The sequence below is a fragment of the Dipodomys ordii genome, unplaced genomic scaffold (assembly GCF_000151885.1).
Source record: "Dipodomys ordii isolate 6190 unplaced genomic scaffold, Dord_2.0 Scaffold203, whole genome shotgun sequence".
NCBI lineage: Eukaryota > Metazoa > Chordata > Mammalia > Rodentia > Heteromyidae > Dipodomys > Dipodomys ordii.
In genome coordinates, this window is record NW_012267419.1 from 735,219 (window position 1) to 748,387 (window position 13,169).

The 13,169-nt window shown below is 37.8% G+C and overlaps 1 protein-coding gene across 1 annotated transcript in view; it reads right to left on the bottom strand.

Annotated features, from left to right (window-relative positions):
- The window catches only part of Cenpi (centromere protein I), a 49,262-nt gene that overhangs the window by 27,778 nt on the left and 8,315 nt on the right, over positions 1-13,169 (bottom strand). Inside the window, exons 5-8 of the mRNA XM_013035065.1 lie at positions 8,203-8,321; positions 7,832-7,939; positions 2,520-2,568; positions 2,185-2,231 (exon numbers count right to left, since the gene is read on the bottom strand). Of these exons, the coding sequence (XP_012890519.1) occupies positions 2,185-2,231; positions 2,520-2,568; positions 7,832-7,939; positions 8,203-8,321 (323 nt within the window). The remainder of the gene's footprint in view (positions 1-2,184; positions 2,232-2,519; positions 2,569-7,831; positions 7,940-8,202; positions 8,322-13,169) is intronic.

A 13,169-nucleotide genomic window follows, 5' to 3' on the forward strand; every position in this document is an offset into this window, starting at 1 on the left:
TAAAATTGTGGAGGATCATTCGAAGGGAGAGGGTGAAAGGAAATTGATTGAAGATCAAAGGATATTACATACATACACATACATACATAAGACAACATAATGACAACCACCACTGTCTGAGAAAGGTAGGATGTGGCAAGGGAAGTATGGGAATATAATGGAGGAGGTTACCTTGTTCAAAGTATACTACATGATGTATAGATTTATCACAATGAAATCTATTATGTCTGTATGCTAACAAACTAAAATACTAAAAATCAACAGGGAAACATTAAGAAAAATGCATTAAGCTGGGTGCTAGTGGCTCACGCCTGTAATCCTAGCCACTAAGGAGGCTGAGATCTAAGGATCGTGGTTCAAAGCCAGCCTGGGCAGGAAAGTCTGTGAGACTCTCATCTCCAATAAACCATCAGAAAACCAGAAGTGGTACTATGGCTCAAATGGCAGAGTGCTCACCTTGAACTGAAAAGCTCAGGGACAATGACCAGACCCAGAATTCAAGCCTCATGACTGACCAAAAGAGAAAAAAAAATGCATTAAAAGACAATTTCATCATTGTGAAAAATGGTAGAATGAAGTGTGTTACACACTTCAGCTCTATGGCATACAGCACGTATCTATAGGCCTCTGTTGACCAAAACATTATATGGAGTATGATTATATTCCTTAAATAGTCTTCTAAAATAACATTGATTTTTGTGTGTGATATTATTGGGCTTGAACTTGGGACCAGGGCACTCTCTCTTAGCTTTTTTGTTCAAGGCTGGTGCCCTACCACTTGAGTCACAGCTCCACTTCTGGTTTTTTTGCTAGCTAATTGGAAATAAGAGTCTCATGTACTTTTCTGTCCAGGCTGACTTTAACCATAATCCTCATATCTCACCTGTTTGAGTGGCTAGGATTAAAGCCATGAGCCACCAGCACCCAGCTTACATTCTTTTAATTTTTTGGCAGGGCCAAATGCTTACTAGGCTGGCATTCTACCACTTGAGCCATTTATAAAAATATATTTATAATAATGATTAAATAGGCTGAATTTTAGTGAATTGGGGAATTCTGATAGCATCAACATCTTATATTACAGTAAGAATTTTCTAAATCCACTGAAATGTTTTACTCTAAGGTAAGAAAATGTACATCTCAAATTTTACTAATGTAAAATACAAATCAAGTTGGACAAAAATATCACCATTAATATCTTCAGAGAACTAGGAGAAAATATTGTAACCATGGATGCAAATAGGAAGTTATGAAACAATATTAATCACTGAACTATGCAAATGCCTTAAGAGAGGCTAGTTATGCATGGATACTACTACTAAGTGTTTAATATCCAAAGCTTCATGGACATCTATTACCTGGTAAGTATAACAAAAATAACTCAAGAGAGCTGTAAGGACAAGAGATAATTACCAACCAAGTATATTAAAGTTCTAGTTTCTAAAAGAAATCATCTTGAAATGCTTTCCTAGATACATCCATAAAACTGTCAAAAACTGCAAGGTGCCAGTGGCTCATGCCTGTAATCCTAGTTACTCAGAGGCTGAGATCTGAGGATCACAGTTCAAAGCCAGCCTGGGGAGAAAAATCCATGAGACTTTTATCTCCAATTAACCACCAGAAAACTGGAAGTGGCACTGTGGCTCAAGCAATAGAGAGCTAGCCTTGAACTAATGAGTGCAGAGACAGTGCCCAAGCCCAGAGTTCAAGCTCCACAACCAACCAACCAACAAACAAAAAAACCTGTTAAAAACTGTTAACACTAGCCACTCTCTAATTTACCATTCTAGCCCTACGACCTAGTTCCTTAAACAATTGGCAATTTGACATATACATCTGTTCACTCATGTGGTCCTCTTAGATGGGAGTCCTCTACTTTTCCTTCTTTGTCTATTAAATTTTATTCATCCGTTCAAATTTCTCTCAATCATCATTACTTCTCCTTGACCCTGAGTCTAATTCTAATTTTTCTTTGATACTGAGGATAGAGCTCAGCATCAGGAGCATGCTTGGCAAGCACTGTATCACTGAGCTACACCTCATACTCTCTTTTTTTATTGACTGAGTAACTCAGAAAGGAAGTTTCTTAAAGACAATAACTCATCTGACTTTCTGTTTTCAAAGCTTAGCCTATGACTTGGCACATGATACAACTGGCAAGTCTAAGGTCTTTTCAGTACTCACCATTTTGGCTTGAAGATCAAGCAATTTTCTCACACGAAATGGTTTGACTAGAAAAAGGAAAGGAAAGAATTCTATGGATTTGATTCAGAAAAAGAAGAGATAGGTTATATTTAACTTTCATTTAGTTCATATCCTATCTTCTTACAACACATAACAATATAAACACTCTCAAGCTATTAAGCAGATGCTGCTCTTAGACAAAAGTAGTGAAAATTCATTTCTACAACGTGAGTCCTGTCATATAACTAATGCTAATATTCATTGTTTCTTTATAAAGGCCAAAACAAATGCTAATTATAGAATGAATGTAATATAACTGGAATGAAAATACTCACCATTATCTTTCTTGGTAAGTAAATATAACAAATGGCAGACATAAGGACACTGTTAAAACAAAAAATTCAAAAGAGAAATGACAATCTATCTTCAACAAAACAGCAACATATTTCCCCAAATGTCAATTTTATGCTGATTAAAAAAAGGCTTTAGGACTTCATTGGACAATAATTATACAAAGTTTTTTTCATCCCTTATCTGAAATACTTAAGAACAGAAGTGAATATATATATGATAATATATATGAAGAATGGGACCCAAGCTTAAACACAAAATCCACGTATTGTTTTTTTGTTGTTGTTTTGGTTTTTGTTTTTTGTGTCAGTTAAGGGGCTTGAACGCTGGGCCTGGACATTGTACCTGTGTTCTTCAGCTCAAGGTACATGCTCTTACCACTTGAGTCATAGTGCCACTTCCAGTTTTCTGATGGTTAATTGGAGACAAAAAGTCTCATGGACTTTCCTGCCCAGGCTAGCTTTGAACGATTCTCAGATCTCAGCCTCCTTAGTAGCTAGGTGTGAGCCACTGGCACCTGGCTTTCCATTTGTTTTATATACTTTTTGTAATCCAGTTCCAAGATTTCAACTGTTGTCCTGGGCACTGTCCCTGAGTTCCTTTTGCTCAAGACTAGCACTCTACCACTTGAGTCACAGCACCACTTCCAGCTTATTCTGTGATTTACTTGGAGATGAGTCTCACAGACTTTCCTGCCTGGACTGGCTTCAAATCTCCATCTCCTGAGTAGCTAGGATTACAGGCATTAGCCACCAGTACCTGGTTTTATATACATTTTACATACACAAATTGAAGGGAATTTTATGTAGTATTTTTAGTTGTCCTGTATTATGGCTGTGACCTATAACATATATAAGGCATGGAATTTTGCATTTTTTGTATCATGTTGGTACACAAGAAGATTCAGATTTTTAAACATTTCAGACTTCAGAGTTTCAGATTTGATGTGCTTAACCTTTACATAACAATGATTAAAAAACAGTAGTTTTAACTAAAACCTATCAGGCCATTTTTCGCTATTTTTGGAATGTAAAAACAGTGCAGCCAATTTGAATAGTGGTAAAGAAATGCCTATCCTCCTTCTGCATTGTATGCATTCCTTTCAATACCAGTCTACATTTATTAAGACACAAACCTAAGCCTTTTATCTTAATTTTTCCATTCAAATAATTTTGTTATTTAGTCTTGAATTTATTATTTTCAATTATAGCTCATATTCATAATTTCTTCTTGTTGCTGGGGATCAAACCCAGGTTCTTGTAAAAGCTGGGCAAACACTCTACCACTGAGCTATAACCCTAGCCCATATAGATTACTAACTTTCTTGTGCTATTAACCAGGGCTTGAACTCAGGGAATTGTCCTCTTACTTGATTTGCTTGTTTACAGATGGTGCTCTACCATGTGAGTCATATACCTTCAGTCTCCCATTTTGCTTGTTATAATTATAGATGGAGTCTCACAAACTTTTCTGCCTAGGCTGGCTTCAAACCTCTCAATCCTCTGATCTCAGCTACCTGGGAAGCTAAGATGATAGACATGAAACACCCATGCCTGTCTTGTAACATGATTTACTAACAACTTAGTCCTTAGATTGGGAAATACCACCCATTCAACATAGTTGCTAATTAAACCATTGAATGACCACTTCTATAATATTTTACTTTGAGTATTCATCTGTTCAGGTCTTATTCTAGCAGGGGTCAGATGTGAGCCACCAGCACCCAAATCAAAATGGACAGTTTTCCACTTGTATGTTATATTCTGGTAAATATTATTCTTAAAAAGGTTAAAAATATGTTGACATTGTCCAAAAAATGTAATCATTATCTAATTTATGAAATTGTAGCCTCTCTGTACATCATCTTTATAGTAACAAATACATACACATTATTTTTTTGCCAGTCCTGGGGCTTGAACTCATGGTCTGGGCACTGTCCCTAAGTTTCTTTTGCTCAAGGTTAGAGCTCTACCACTTTAAGCCACAGCTCCACTTCTGGCTTTTTCTGTTTATGTGGCACTGAGGAATTGAACCCAGGGCTTCATGCATGCTAGGCAAGTACTCTACCACTAAGCCAACTTCCCAGCCAAAAAAGGATAAGAAAAGATAGGAAATGTGGCTTAGCGGTAGAGTGCTTGCCTAGCATGCATGAAGCCCTGGGTTCAATTGCTCAGTGCCACATAAACAGAAAAAGCCAGAAGTGGAACTGTGGATCAAAGTGGTAGAGCTCTAATCTTGAGCAAAAGAAGCTCAGGGACAGTGCCCAGGCCTTGAGTTCAAACCCCAGGACTAGCAAAAACAAACAAACAAGATAAGAAAAATAAGTTGGGCACCTGTGACTCACATCTATAATCCTTGCTACTCAGGAGACTGACATTTGAGGATTACTATTCAAAGCCAGCCCTGGCAGGATTGTCCATGAGAGTCTTATCTCCAAAAAAAAAATTGATAAAAAACATAAGTAGTGTTGTGGCTCAAGTGGTAAAGCCCTAGCCTTGAGTAAAAGAAGCTCAAGGACAGTGGTAAGGCCCCAAGTTCAAGCCCAGGTACCAGCAAAAAGGCCAAGCAAAAGTGGTAGACATTGAGTTCAAGCCATGATACCAGCAATAAGAAAGGGAAAGGGGAAAAGTTAAAGGAAAGGATTACCATTAATTGATTCATCCATGACTTTCTCGTGATGCTCTCACATTTTAAAATTTTTTTACTGCAGTGATAACTACAGTGACCTTTAATACAGCTTAGTGCTGCTTCCTTATTTGTGCTAAAGTGCCAGAAGTTTTTCCACCATTTTCTTTAATATTATCAGTGCCAATGTCAACAGAGTAAAAATAGCAAAATAATATTTTGGTATTATTATGAAAACAATTTGACTCCTCACAACTCCTGAAAGCATCTCAAGAAGGCCCAGAGTCCACAGATCAGGCTTAAAAATTTCTAGTCTAGGACTTCCACACCATACCATTTGGATTACCATGTCAAGCCTCCTAACTAGTCTTCCAGCCTCTATTCTCTCTTCTAATTCATATTACTCAGTACGACTAGATACAGCTTCCTGTAAAGCTGCTTTCAACATATTCTACTCAGAATTTTTCTTTTCTTTCTTTTTTTTCGGTTGGTTGTGGGGTTTGAACTATGGGCCTGGGCGCTGTCTCTGAGGTCTTCAGCTCAAGGCGAGCTCTCTACCACTTAAGCCACAGTGCCACTTCTAGTTTTCTGGTGATTAACTGGAGAGTCTCATGACTCTCCCAACTCTGGATTTGAACCTCAACCCTCAGATCTCAGCCTCCTGAGTAGCTAGGATTACAGACGTGAGCCACCGGCACCCAGCTCTACTCAGAATTTTTCAGTGACTGTTCCACTGAATAGAGAATTTCACAATGAAAAACCTCTTCAATCTGTCTCCACCCAAGATTTTTAGTCTTACTAACCATTACTACTCAAAACCAACTCCAAATTACGTCAGGCTGACGTACTGAAGGTCTCCTAAAACACACTTTACATATCTCACAACTTTGCCTGAAATCTTAATGTTATCAAATATTATTTCTTCTCGTCAAATTCCAAATGTATTCAACCTTCAAGGCTCACTACAATGTTCCTATACTTTATGATTTGTTTTCTTTTTTCTTTTTTGTGCTGGGTATTGAACTTAGACGCTCCAACTTACCAGACAAGCCCTCAATCACTTGAGGCATGCCCCCTAGTCCTTTTTATTTTTGTTTTCTAGATAGGGTTTCCATGCTAACTCCTCAAACCCAGATCCTACCTCTGCCTCTAGAGTAGCTAGGACCAAAAGTGTAAACCACCACACCCAACTTATTTTTGAGACTGGGTCTTGCTAACTTTTGCAATACAAATTCTGTTGGCCTTGAAATAAGATCTTCCTGTATCCATGACCCAATTACCTGGGATTACAGGCATGTATGCCACTATACTTGGCCCTTATGGTCTTTTATGTAATCACTCTGATTTACAGCATTCTCTTCTTTCTTAAAAATACTACAGCAGTTAAACCCTCATATTATCATTTACTGTGTCTGATAATTTAACACTTGAAGGGTTATTTAACCTTATGTGCTTTCATTTAATTCCATAACTAGATTCTAAATTTGTAGTCTGCTGAAACATGATAAATTTAAGTCTTCTACAATGCCTGATAGAGGGCTGGGAAGTTGGCTCAGTGGTAAAGTGCTTGCCTTGCATGCATGAGGCCCTGGGTTCGATTCCTCAGCACCACGTAAGCAGAAAAAAAAAGCCGGAAGCAGCGCTGTGGCTCAAATGGTAGAGCGTTAGCCTTGAGCTGAAGAGCTGAGGGACAGCGCCCAAGCCCAGAGTTCAGGCCCCACGACCGGACCAAAAAAAAAGACAATGCCTGATAGAATGCAAGGAACACATAGGAGCATGATTTTTTTTAATGATATCAAGAAATGAATTTCTTTCCCAAAGGCAAAAGGAATTCAATTAGCTGAGTGGCTCACATGGTCTATGAACTATTGATGGTCCTTGAAAGTCTTCCAGGTAGACAGTAGATTGATTTCTTAGAGTTACTAATGTTTTTAATGGGAATAATAATGTTACTTGATCAAAACCAGTCCATTTATAATTCATGAAAAGCAATGCTCTCCTTCTCATTAATTCTGATGATCTGTTAATCAAGAAAATGTAGAGTAAGTGACCCAAAGGACTCTGAAGTCATTCAAAGGGGAAAAATTATAATCACTATTCTAGATTAACAGAGAGATTCCAATGTGGATCAAAGGGGAAAAATTATAATCACTATTCTAGATTAACAGAGAGATTCCAATGCGGAATTAACCCTATCTATAACATCTGCATTTCTTTCAAAGATGACATATAAGCTGGGTGCTAGTGGCTCCTGCCTGTAATCTTAGTTATTCATGAAGCTGCAATATAAGGTTCTAGATTTAAAGCCAAACTAAGTAGGAAAGGCCATGATACTCTTATCTTCAAATAGCCACCAAAAAAGCTGGTAGAGGTGTGGTTCAAGATGTAGAGTGCCAGCCTTGAGGGGTAAAACTAAAGGACCCCACCAACCTCTGAGTTCATGCCCTGGCAAAAAAAAGACATATGGCAAAAATAGTAAAGTTTTATATCTGTTAATCTTACAGATGGTGAAAAGAGGGTTGATATGTTATTCTTTGCATTTTATGTATATTTTATATACTTTTAAATAAATAAGGAAAATATTATATAACAGTATGAAACATTTATGATGTGTCAAAATACACAAATGTACCATCTGATTGATGCTCGACGCTGTCCAATGTTTACTTACCAGGACATCATCTTGCAATGAAGCAAAAAAGAAGCCATACAGCAAATTAATTTGTTCCTTATGATCAATGAAGTCAAGCATTGTAACCAGCCAACGATAAAAAAGTACCTATCAAGAAACAAAATGTTTATCGTTAGAGAAATATAACTGGTACAGAAGAGCTGTGTTAAAGCTTCTAGCACAAAGTATAAGAATAGATTTTATTTCTGAGTAAAAATTTCTGTTTGAACAGAGTCTTTGTATCAAACCACATTGTTCCAAAACCACAGATTTTGCACAAAAGGCCACTGCCATTACTCCCTAAGTGGCTCTTCCTTGCCAACCCTTAAGTGGGGTCTGAAGGACTTATCGAAGTGTTTAAAAAAGATTACCTTGATACTACCAGAACACTTGCCAACACAGAGCCAGGAGACTGCCTTAACCACAGAATCCTCTGCTATTAGAGTTGCTGGAATCATGCACTTCAATAGCCGTGTGTTTACAGCATTCCCTGGAAAGCAGATCAACTCTAAATTAAACTACATTTTACAGTCACAATTGTTCCTTCACTATTACTCAGTATCCAGTCATAAAAATCTCACTTTACATTGAATAGAAAACCCAACAGTACATACTATTTAATATCTTTTATCATCCTTATAAAACATTATTCAGTGAGGAGCCTATGGCAAACCTCTGTAATCCCAGCTACTCAGGAGACTAATATCTGAGGACCATGGCTGTAAGCCAGCATAGCCCAGGCAGCAAAGTCCATGAGACTCTTATTCCAATTACACACTAAATAGCTAGAAGTAGAGCAGTGGCTCAAGTAATAATGTGCTAGCATTGGGGAAAAAGCTATGGGACAGCACCTACACCCTGAGTTCATAACCCACAACCTACACAAAAAACAATTATCCAAAACCAAATTGTAGGGCTGGATATGTGGCTCAGCAATAGAAATGTTGCCTAGCATATACAAGGCCCTGGGTTCAATCTCCAATACTCCAAAAAATACATCTTTAACTTATATAAAGCAATATTTGGCTCAAATATTTTTTATAAGGGGAGAGTACAGTCACAGGTGCAGATTTCATGTTTGCGATTCCAGTACTTGGGAGGCTAAGGCAAGAGGACAGCAAGTTCAAAGCCAACCTGGGTCACACAGAGAGACCTTGTCTCAGAAAGAGAACAAAACAAGCAAAGCTATTCATTTTCAGATTCTTTAGGGGAAAAAGGAGAGAAAGCTGGGCACGGCGGCTTTCCTAGCTACTCAGGAGGCTGAGATCTGAGGATCGCAGTTCAAAGCCAGCCTAGGCAGGAAAGTCCGTTGCACACTTATCTCCAATAAAACCACTAGAAAACCAGAAGTGACTCTGGCTCAAGCAGTAGAGTGCTTGCCTTGAGCTGAAGAGCTGAAGGACAGCGCCCAAGCCCAGAGTTCAAGCCCCATGACTGACAAAAAAAAAAAGGAGAGAGCATAAGAACAGTTAATTTTGAGAATAAAAATATTTGAGAATTAAATATGGTGATAAGTGCTCAGTTCTGCAAATATGCTAGAAATACTGAATTTTCAAACATGATGCATTTTAATTGTCAGTGAATTATATCTCCAAAAAAGCATTTCAATCATACAGAAATTTTTAATTTTTCTTTATTGTTTTTTCAACTTGAGACTGATTTACTAGAGGATACTAACAGCCATTTACCATGAATTGCTACATTTAGGAACTTAAAATATACATATGTTTGCTGAAGGCAAACATAATTTAATAATGTAATAATGTAATCCTAGCTACTCAAGAGGCTGAGACCTGAGGAATAAAGATTGTGGTTGAAATCAGACCAGAAAGAAATGTCTGTAAGACTCATCTTCAACTAACCAGCAGAAAGCCAAAAGTGGAACAGTAGCTCAATAGAATGGCAGCCTTAAACAAAACCAGTTAAGTGAGAGTATAAGTCCCTGAGTTCAAGCCCCAGTACTACCACAAAAATTATATATTGTATCCACTGGTCCACTAAAATGGAGCACTGGGAGCAGAATGGGACTGGATGACAGTAATGGTCTTTCTAACTTTCAGAGGAATGCAGAGATACCCTTTGTAGCATTCTTCCATCTGGTAATAAATGCTGGCTTTGTATATTATCAAGTTCTGTTTGCTAAGACTCCAAAAATTAAAATATTTTCATCAAAATAAAAAAGTCAGATGTCAGTGGCTCACACTTGTAATCCTAGCTACTCAGATCCTAGCTACTGAGATCTGAGAATCGTGGTTCAAAGCCAGCCTGGGCAGGAAAGTCTGTGAGACTCTTATTTCCAATTATCCACCAGAAAACTGAAGTGGCACTGTGGCTCAAGTGGCAGAGCACTTGCCTTGAGCTGAAGAGCTCAGAGACAGTGCCCAGGACCAGAGTTCAAGCCCCACAACCAACAAAAATTAATTAATTAAAAAATAAAGAATAAACTCATCGATTTCTACTCCATTTTTGGAGAAGTAAGCAATAAGAGCTTTAAAAAAATCAAAAATTTTAAAATGTCCCTGTTTCCCTCTTAAGTTTCTTGTTTTTAATATTTTACTCTCTCCCACTCCTATCTACTAACCATTTGCTTGCTTGGTGTTGTGGATCAAACCCAGAGCCTGTATATGTTAAGCAAGTGCTATATTACTGAGGAACAATCCTAGTCCTTGTTTTGTTTTACCTGTGCTTTTTTCTGCTCCATTTTTTTACTGCAAAGGTGATGTACAAAGGGGTTAGTTACATAAGTAAGGTAATGAGTACATTTCTTTTTGAACAGTGTTACCCCTCCCTCATTTTTCCCCCGCTTTGCCTTCCCCTGACTCCATTCCCCGTCAAGTTATAAAGTGAATTTCCAACATAGTGTCTTGTAAGTATCACTGTTGTATTGGTTCACCCTTTGTCCTCTGTCTCACCATTTCTGTGATTCCTTGTTTTTTGTTTTTTTTTTTGAAGACAAGGTCTCACTTGGTAGCACAGGCTGGTCTCCAACTCTCATTCTTCCTACTTATATCCCAACTATTTGAGATTTTAGATGTATACTACCATGCCTTCCTTATACTTTTAATTTTTACTATATTTTTACATTACAGTAACTTTTTTTTTTGTTGGTCATGGGGCTTCAACTCTGGGCCTGGGTGCTGTCCATCAGCCCTTCAGCTCAAGGCTAGCGCTCTACCACTTGAGCCACAGCGCCACTTCCGGCTTTTTCTACTTATGTGATACTGAGGAATTGAACCCAGAGCCTCCTGCATGCAAGGTAAGCATTCTACCACTGAGCTACCTTCCCAGCCCCATTACAGTAACTTTTAAATTAATTTCTAACGAATCTAATGCCTCATTGCACTTTTTTTTGTGTGTGTACCAGTACTGGTGCTTGAATTTGGGGCCTGGGTGCTGTACTACTTGAGCCACATCTCCAATTCTGACTTTTTGATGTTTTGTTGGAGATAAGACTCTCTCTCTGGTTTGTCCTGTCTGGGTTAGATTCAAACCACAATCCTAAGATCTTAGCCTTCCAACTAGCTAGGATTATGAGCATGAAGCACCAGCCACTGGCGTGCACCTAATTTTAATAATATTTTCCCTAAATGTGCATTTCAACTTCCCCCAAAAAGCTAAATGTAATGATCTAGTGGGGGGAACATCTCAGAAACAACTGAGAAAGAAAAATAAGTAAGTACATTTGATCTCAACACATTCTAGTATCACCAAAAATCAAAAGTAACATGAGAAATCAGACATTGTTTTTAAAGTGTTATATATGAGTTTCCAAAGCAAGCAATATGTATATGAAACATGTCAAGATCTCACAGATGCCTGAGCATTCATTTCCAAGATGTCAAAAAGAAAAAGAAATTTCAAAACAGAAAACACCTGTCCATTCTACCTGTTTTTAATGGAAAATGAAACTGAAAAATTCACCTTGATAGACACAGACAAAACACTGAATTGTGAAAAGGTATTAGAACCTAACAAATCTGGAATCACCACTTACAGGAACAAAAATAGAAAAATAAGAGTCATATTGAATTCACTTAGTAATGTTTATTACTTTAAAACATATACACATACATACAAACACATATCTGTAAATAGGATGGTAGGGTGTAAACAAAAAAACTAATATGTAAGGACTAGAAAATCTTTAGTATCTAAAGAATTAATTTTGAAAAATCATTTTCATTTTGAAAATCATTTTCATTTTGAAAATTCATTTTGGGGGCTGGAAAGTGGCTCAGTGGTAGAGCGCTTGCCTTGCATGCCTGAGGCCCTGGGTTCAATTCCTCAGCACCACATAAGCAAAAAAAAGAAAAAGAAAAAGCTGGAAGTGGTGCTGTGGCTCAAGGGGTAGAGCGCTAACCTTGAGCTAAAGAGCTGAGGGACAGCGCCCAGGCCCAGAGTTCAGGCCCCATGACCGGACCCAAAAAAAAAATTCATTTTGGTTTTTTTGTTTGCCAATAATGAGAAGAACAAGGCTGAAATCAGAAAATAGCCCCCCCCCCAAAAAATAAAATACCTAGGAATTAACTTAACCAAAGAACTGCAGGACCTCTATGATGAAAGCTTTCAAAAAACCTGAAAAAGTAAATTAAAGCAGAACTAAGGAAGTGGAAAAACCTCCTATGCTCCTAGATTGGGAGGATTAGCAGCATGAAAATGACAATACCAAAGCCTATCTACAAATTCAATACAATGCCCATAAATATCTCTACATCATTCTTTAATGAGAGGAAGCAATCCAAAAATGCATATGGAATAATAAGACCCTGAATAGTAAAAACAATCCTTAGCAGAATACATAGTGCTGGAGAAATATCAATACCAAACTTCAAACTCTATTACAAAGCCATAGTAATCAAAACAGCTTGGTACTCACACAAGAACAGACCTGAGGACCAATGGAATAGAACTGAAGACCCAGAAATGAACCTGCAGACCTATGGCCACCTAATCTTCGATAAGGGAGCTAAAACAATAGGATGGAAGAAAGACAGCCTCTTCAGTAAATGGTGCAGAACTGGTTCAACACTGTAGAAAACTAAAGTTAGATCCTTATATATCACCCTGCCTCAGAATCAATTCCAAATGGACCAAAGACCTTGAGGTAAAAGCAGATACCCTGAAAACATTACAGGAAGGATTAGGAGAAACTCTAGAACTCCTTGGCACAGGTTGAAATTTTCTTAATAAGATCCAGAAACACAACAAATCAAAGAAAGGTTGGACAAATGGGATTGCATTAAATTGCAGTGTTTCTGCATGGCAGAGGGGCATAGCTAGCAATATAAATAGAAAGCCCACAGATTTGGAGATGTTCACTAGCCATACAACAGAGAAG